The sequence below is a fragment of the Corylus avellana genome, chromosome ca6, assembly GCF_901000735.1.
Source record: "Corylus avellana chromosome ca6, CavTom2PMs-1.0".
In the NCBI taxonomy this organism is placed as follows: domain Eukaryota; kingdom Viridiplantae; phylum Streptophyta; class Magnoliopsida; order Fagales; family Betulaceae; genus Corylus; species Corylus avellana.
Window position 1 is genome coordinate 11,697,329 of NC_081546.1, and position 7,638 is coordinate 11,704,966.

The window sequence follows — 7,638 nt, forward strand, 5'->3', positions numbered from 1 at the left end:
CTATAAAAATGCGTTCAAGACAAAGCAGTGACAAGTATTAAGAAAAAAACAAAAGAAATATTAAACCAGGTCATACCCTGATCATTAGTTCATGCAAATCAATTATATTAAAAGAAAGTGCAATAGATTATACAAGAAAGGTGAAAATAGTGTTTAATTTTAAAAAATGGCTTGCATGAAATGAAGAATATTCACTGCTTATGCAAGGAAAGGAAAAGGTAGTCACATACACAACTGTTGGTATAATTACCCATAATACTCCTAAATTATAGAAAGCTTTGTTTTTTACGGATTCTAGTTATAAATCAATCTAACAGTAATGGATGCTACTAACCCGGTTTGTAATGTAGAGAGCCTCCACCATCTCAACGGATCTGTTATGTACTACAGCAGCCACCTGGATATGCACAGAAGTCAATAATAGAAAAGAGACCAAAAACAAAACTGGAGCACGTTATAAATTGTCTCATTAGAACAGAAAATTTTATTGTAAACAGTATTACAGGGAGAAAGCATGAAAAATGTTTGCATATGTATGTATAACCAAATTAGATATCAAGTTACACCACAAAAATTAGAAGCTGCTTATATAATGAAAGACAACCAATTATGGCTAATTAAGTAAATCCCAAAAGAGTAAATAAAACACAACGTCAAATAAAGGCATACCTTCTTCCAGTCTTTTCCATATTTCCGATAGGTTTCATAAAATGCTCAAGCTCCTCCTTGCTCCATTGAGGTCCTAACTTATCAGAATATTTCCTTTTCTGTGCATAAAATACAGCAGCCAAAATATTAAAAAAAAAAATATCCACACTTTGAAGCTTTAAAGTCAACTCAACTAAGCCTTAATCTCTGTATACTGGGTTGGTTTATGGACCTCAATAACAAATTATGTTTGCCCACATAAATACATTCTCATGCAAACAAGAGGCTCAATTGATGATCCTATATATTTTGTTGTTCTATCCTATCTGAAATTATCCTTTCTATTGCCACAAAGATTGACTGTGTCCAATACAAGCTAGAGGCCATCATTTTGAAGATCCTATCAGATACTTCAAAATTTCATAAAAGGCCCACACTACATTCTACCCTCCATAAAAACTGACCAACAAAGGTTTATTAAACTTGGTTAACAAGTGTAACCAAACCAAGACATAGAGAGTCAAAGCACAACAAAGAAGAATAATGGTTACAACTAAATGAACAAATAACGAATAAGATAGGTATTAATTAAGTTATAGGAAAAGTAGAGGAAAAAAAAACTTGTTTAGGATCCAAGAGAACATGTTTATTGATTTGGAATGTGCATCAATTCCTAGTCCTAAGTTGAATGTCAAAGCATATTTGATCACCTAATCCATATTGAAAGAGGATCTCTCTGCCCAAATTGTTTCCTTCTGCTGAAAAATAATGAAATAAAAATGATTGTTTTGGATAACCAAAGCTAACATACCAGCTCAAATTGGCTTGAAATGCAATGCTCAAACTCCTCCACAACCTTACTTAGCACAGATTCAACCAGATTTCCCTCCCTGAAATTTAACAAATTTATTTTGAATTACTATACAAATTTCTATCCGTAAACCATATATGTTCTATCCTCAGCATCTGATGTATGTGAAAAATGGGTTAAAAGTAACAGAAATTTCTATTTTAATAAAAAACAGAGATACTAAAGTCCCTAATTCTTTGAGAATCCTGATCCCTGAATACATACTTGTTCCAGATCAGACGCCTCAAACGTAGGAATTCCCATTTCCTGCACAGCCACCAGGAAATTCCTCACATTCTCAAAGTACTGAAATGCGGACAATGCAGCCCCATCAAGAACCAGAGCAGAATCACATGGACTTTCCACCACCTAAAAAGAAATCAAACTACTGCTTAAACATCCCAAATTGAAAAAACAAAAAAGACACAGAATTTAATGAAGATAAGGATGAGGAAAAGGCTAACCTTGGGCACAGCTCCAGAGTAAACCTTGTTGAGCACATTGCAGAGAATGATCCCACTTCTCAATCCCAGCCTGAACTCCTGCTCCGACGGCTCCGCCGGCAAATCCTTCGCCCCCGCTACTCCCACCATCTTCCTCAGCCACCCCGCCGCTTCGTTCCTTCTCGACGCTATCAATCACCAAAACAAAACAAACCCATCAACCACTCTCTCCCAGTCATTCACCACAACTAACACATCTTATACCTCTTTATCCTATAATTATGAAAATGATAATATAAAGGGCAAACATATCATGAATAATGGCTTAAAACTACAAAACAACACCTATCATTGGAAACACAAGCCGAAAACCACAAATATTGGCAAAGTTTAACAGTTTAACACCTTTTAGAGAAGACTACTATGCATTAACACTACTTCACCACATCAGACAACAATCTTCAAACTAATCTAAATGCTCACAAGCAACATAACTCAAAATGACTAACCTCATCAAAATCATCAAAAATATGTGAGAACTGCCCCATGAACCAAACCTGCCAAGGGAGAAAACTATTAAATATATGTTTTACAATCTATGGCCAGGAAAATTCCAAAACCCAAAATAAAGTACTTATCTGCATCTTCTTCCTTGCCAATTCATCCTCATAAGCAATTTGAGTAATCTACTACAATGAACCAATATATAATATCAAAGACAATGAGAATGAAACCCAACATGATAGAGAAACAGATACTAAAAATGTGTTTGTTCATGAAACATATTAAAGTGAGAACCTGCTTGGGTGGTTTAACTTTCTTGTACTCTTATCATCCTGCATACACTTAAAAATAAAATTTAGAAAGATATTATTACTCCCTTGCATTGTTTACTCAAAGTTCTTTAACCTTGATAAACATGTCAAGGGAGATTTACTAACTCAAAAGTTCTTGAACCAAAAATTTTGCGAATATCTTAACATAATATAAACCAAATGAAAAGTACCAACAAATATACATTACCAAACAGATCACGATCAACAAATACTCAAATACACAATAGCAAATAGAAAGTACCAACAACTATCCAAATACATAGTATTAAAAAATATATCTCAAATAGATGGTATCAAAAAGTACATCCTAAATAAATGGTTATTCCAAAGCTCCCTCAATTGTTGGCTTCACTTGATGCACCTCCAAGCAAGCTCCCTCCAGACCTAAGAAGAATAGAATTTCATATAATGATCAATAAGCTTTTTAACGATTACTTAGTATGTGTGTTTTTGTAAAATTAATGCATAGGTATAGTTTCACTAACCCTCCAATACGTGACATTAAGAACTCAACAATGGCTTTCAATTTGTTGGTTTCCTCAACGTTGGCTTGCAAATTCTCCCTATACTGATGAAGTTCGATTCTAGTCTGTTGAAGGTCGCTTTGAGTATCTTCTTGTCTTTTCCTACACTCGTCATGGTTGTCGAAGTGGGTGAACGCTTGAGATGAAGTACTTAAAGGGGTAGGAATAAGACCGCATCCCATTCCTCTAACGTAACCAGATCGTCGGCCCCCTAACACTTGTGTGACTATTTCTTGCATTCGGTCCTCGACACTTGTCCCTTCCACACTGCCTCCCTCTAAGGCCTCACTGGTTGTTAATTCTTGCATTTGAAGCTGCACAAGTCATAGTTGGCCTTAGTTTAATATATACTTCATGCAAGTTTACTATTCATGTACTTCACTAATCAACTTAATGATCGGAGCGTAAACATTTACTTACATATAGACTTTTGCATTTGTCGTTCACAAACTCTTTATCCTTTTTTCTTGTATGGGTAGCCTCATATAGTTCAACAGGATTGGGCTTCACTTTTGTTTCTTGTTCCTACACATAATACATATAATCAAAGTTTACACTAAATAATGTTAGTTTAATTAAATTATAAAAAAGAGATACTTACTTTTTTGTAAATGACGTTAACAAATGAACAAGTCCCAGCTGTGTGCTTTGTTTCCAATTTGCTTCTGTTTTTTATATTTCGTTCAGACTTTTTCTATAAAATTTGGAGAAAAAAAAACACAATTATTCATAAAATGTCTTCAAGTGCATGCAAATTATTTCAATCTGAATTTTCTAATCAGTATAATAATATATATTTACCTTCCATTTATCGTCATCAAATGAGTCACATATTAGGTTCCACTGTTCAGGACCATACTACTGGCACATTTTCCCTCCCAATAGCCTTAGCCTTGGCAATCCCTTCATCATCGTCTTTATCAATGCCTTCAAAATATTTTTTGTAGTGGTCCCTATACAAGTTCGAACAAATCCTAGCATATGCACGACCCAATTTATTTTCAACAGCTTTGACATGCTCGTATCGTCCCATATTCAGTGTGAAGTTTGACTGATACATAATAGATAAGAAAACAATGGTAAAAAATGTGTCACATTATTTTTTGATACGAAACATATTCTTAAACATTATATTGATATTCATACCTGAACATGAAATAATAACTTGCTCTTTCATCAACTAGGACCTTTTTCCATTCACCGTGATGGAGTTCGCACATGTTACGAATAATCTCCTCAATCTTGCTTGCAAACCATGATGCATTATCGCCTACAAGTGCCCGGTGTCTATTTGGGATGTTTAGCACTAAGGGACAATTCTTAAGTACGTGCTCACTCAACTTCTTACACTTGGCCTTACCCTTTACACTTCTGACAGACGTGGTAGCTGTTACGCAAAACATGGCAATATTGTCAAATGTCTATAACAAACCAAAATAATACAAAAATAACATTTCATAAACATATAATTCATGAACTTACAAGATGCAGTAGGGGCGACTCCTTGTGAATCTAATCCTGCCACTGAGTGAATATGATTATTAAACTCGTGCGAAGGATGCATATCCACTGACTCGAGGAGGAGGGGGGGCGAGGGCGCCATTTGCATATCTGTATCACCAAACCCAGAATTGGGAGTCGGACTCTCATGCTCGTCAATAAGGCCCCGACCTTAACCTTGGCCTCGGCCTCGTGCTGCTGGAACACGTTTACGTCCTGTTGTTGTCATTGTTATGATCAATCTGCAAACAACTCAAAAACCAAAAAATTATATTAGTCAAATTATAACCATATAGTATGTTCAATATTTTTGACAAACATACAATAATCATGTTAGTAAAAAAAAAAAACAAACACCACAATACATGTATATATATATATATATATATAGAGAGAGAGAGAGAGAGAGAGAGAGAGAGCATCAACTTCATTAAATATGCTAATACACTTTGTACTTACACCAAATGTGAGCTTATGTTCAACACATATCATCATCAGATTCGTATTCAGAATCTGTATCACTGTTACTTGAAGATGATTGTTCGTGTTCAGAGTCCTCTTCGTGTTCAGAGTTTATATCGTTGTCACTACATAATTCCTCTTCCTCATCAAAGTTTGTATCATAGTCCTCGTCCGGCAAGTTATCGTTGGCAAACATGCTTGCATCAAGTTGAATATATAATTCATCAATTGCTATTGTCGCATCATCTCTACGTAATAGAGTAAAGGCTTCAACATTTGCTTCATTAACAAAGACCATATTACCCCCAACACATTCACCTTCCTGGTATACGTCATCACTGAGTCTTTCGTCATCTTCTGTATTATCTCCCTTTTGTACTGTTGGAATATCATAGATGTCTCTATTGATCCACTTCTGCACCACTTTCCAATTACCACCCAATTTGGGATCATCCAAGTAAAACACTTGCGAAGCTTGACATGCTAAGATGAACGGGTCGGATTCACACCATGTACGAGAAGTATTCACAATCGTGAAGCCTTTGTCCATTTGTACTCCTGTTGCACTCCCAGTGTCCCACCAATCGCACTCAAACAAGTACACGAGATTTTGGCCAGGGTAACGTAACTCTAGAATATTTTTTAACTCACCATAATACTCAGTTATTGAGGTTTCGTCCTCACCTGAAACAGAAACCCCACTGTTCTGGGTAGTGCGAGTTTCTGCACATTCTTTCGTGTGGTACCTAACCCCATTCACGATGCAACCTCTATACGATCTAACATGACGATCAGGCCCGCATGCAAGATCATATAATTGTTTTGAGCCATTTTCTGCAGTACACCCACTATTGTATAAGCGTTTATGGAACCAACGTTCAAAGTTAGCCTCATGCTTTTTATCAATGTCACGGCCGCCTTCTCTTTTGATCATATTATAATGTTCACTGCATGAAAAATAAACGTATTCGTAAATGAGCATCAACGCTACAATTATAACATGTCGTAACAGGTAAAACACAAAGACCATTACTAAACTTACTCCAAATATGAGGCCGTTTCGTTACAGTTGGTAAGCACATACCATCGTGCCCTACCAAAATCATTAGCATCCAGTGTTACTAATTTAGCTGCTCCTAACGGCCGAACTCGTTGGGAGAACACATCCAAGCGCTGGCTCATTTCTACAACATCAACGTCAACATTTCTCCGTTCACGGTTCCATCTTGTCTCAATCCCCCGAAGATACCTGGAACAGAAGGTCAAGCTCTCCTCAGCTAGGTAACACTCGGCAATAGACCCCTCTGGACGCGCTTTGTTACGCGTCCACTTCTTATATCTTCCAAGTTCTCTTTCGAACGGATACATCCAACGGTTTTGTACGGGACCAGCAAGCTCGGCCTCCAGAGGTAAATGAAGTGCTAGATGGATCATAACATCAAAAAAAGCTGGCGGAAATATTTTTTCCATTTTGCATAAAATTATTACAATGTCGACTTTCATTTGTTTCAGGATATCAACTTTCAACGTCCGTGCACATAACTGCGTAAAAAAGGTACTCAACTCGGTCAATGTTGTTCGTATTTTCGACATAGAGAAATTTCGAATTGCAACAGGAAGCAAGCGCTGTAAGAAGACATGACAATCGTGGCTTTTCATACCCGAAATTTTACCAGAAAGCTAGTTCACACATCGACCAATGTTAGATGCATACCCATCAGGAAATTTAACACCTTTTAACCACTCACATAAACTCTTCTTCTCATCTCTTGTCAAGGTGTACTTCGCAAGTGGCATCCTATAAGTTTCACCATTTGGCTGCACATGCAATTCTTTATGTATACCTATCAACTGTAATTCTCTTCGTGCCTTGACTGTATCCTTGGTCTTCCCATCAATATTCATCAATGTACCTAAGATACTTTCACATATGTTCTTCTCAATATGCATTACATCTAAATTGTGACGTACTTTCAAACTTGGCCAGTAAGGCAACTCAAAGAAAATACTTCTCTTCTTCCAATTCAACACAACATCTGTGTACTTTCTCTTTCTCCCGCTTGTTTTTCGAAATTGTAAACCCTCAGCATCCCTTAGCTGTTTCAACAATTGACTTGCAGACAATTCTTCAGGTTCCAATCTATGCTCCTCTGTACCATCGAACAAATCTCCTCTTTTGCGCCATGGATGCTTTTGAGGAAGCCACCGACGATGACACATGAAGCACACCTTATGCCCATACTTTAAATACCTGAACGATGTATCCTTATTACATACTGGACATGCAAGATTTCCATTTGTAGACCACCCAGATAATTTTCCATATGCGGGAAAATCATTTATAGTCCATAGTAATGTCGCATGCAATTGAAATG

The 7,638-nt window shown here is 36.7% G+C and overlaps 1 protein-coding gene across 1 annotated transcript; it reads right to left on the reverse strand.

The window, feature by feature from the left end:
* Positions 1-1,520: 1,520 nt before the first annotated feature.
* Positions 1,521-2,091, reverse strand: LOC132185183 (kinesin-like protein KIN-14I). Its single transcript, XM_059598988.1, has 3 exons — positions 1,963-2,091; positions 1,724-1,867; positions 1,521-1,538 (listed from the first exon to the last, which is right to left on the reverse strand). The coding sequence occupies exons 1-3, from the start codon at positions 2,089-2,091 to the stop codon at positions 1,521-1,523; spliced, it is 291 nt and encodes a 96-aa protein (XP_059454971.1).
* Between the last annotated feature and the right edge of the window lie 5,547 nt (positions 2,092-7,638).

Excerpts from the sequence above, each read along its gene's own strand:
- LOC132185183 (XM_059598988.1), bottom strand. The coding sequence starts at position 2,091 with ATGGTGGGAGTAGCGGGGGCGAAGGATTTGCCGGCGGAGCCGTCGGAG. Across the intron at positions 1,868-1,962 it reads ACTCTGGAGCTGTGCCCAAG|GTGGTGGAAAGTCCATGTGA; the intron begins GTTAGCCTTTTC and ends ATTTCTTTTTAG.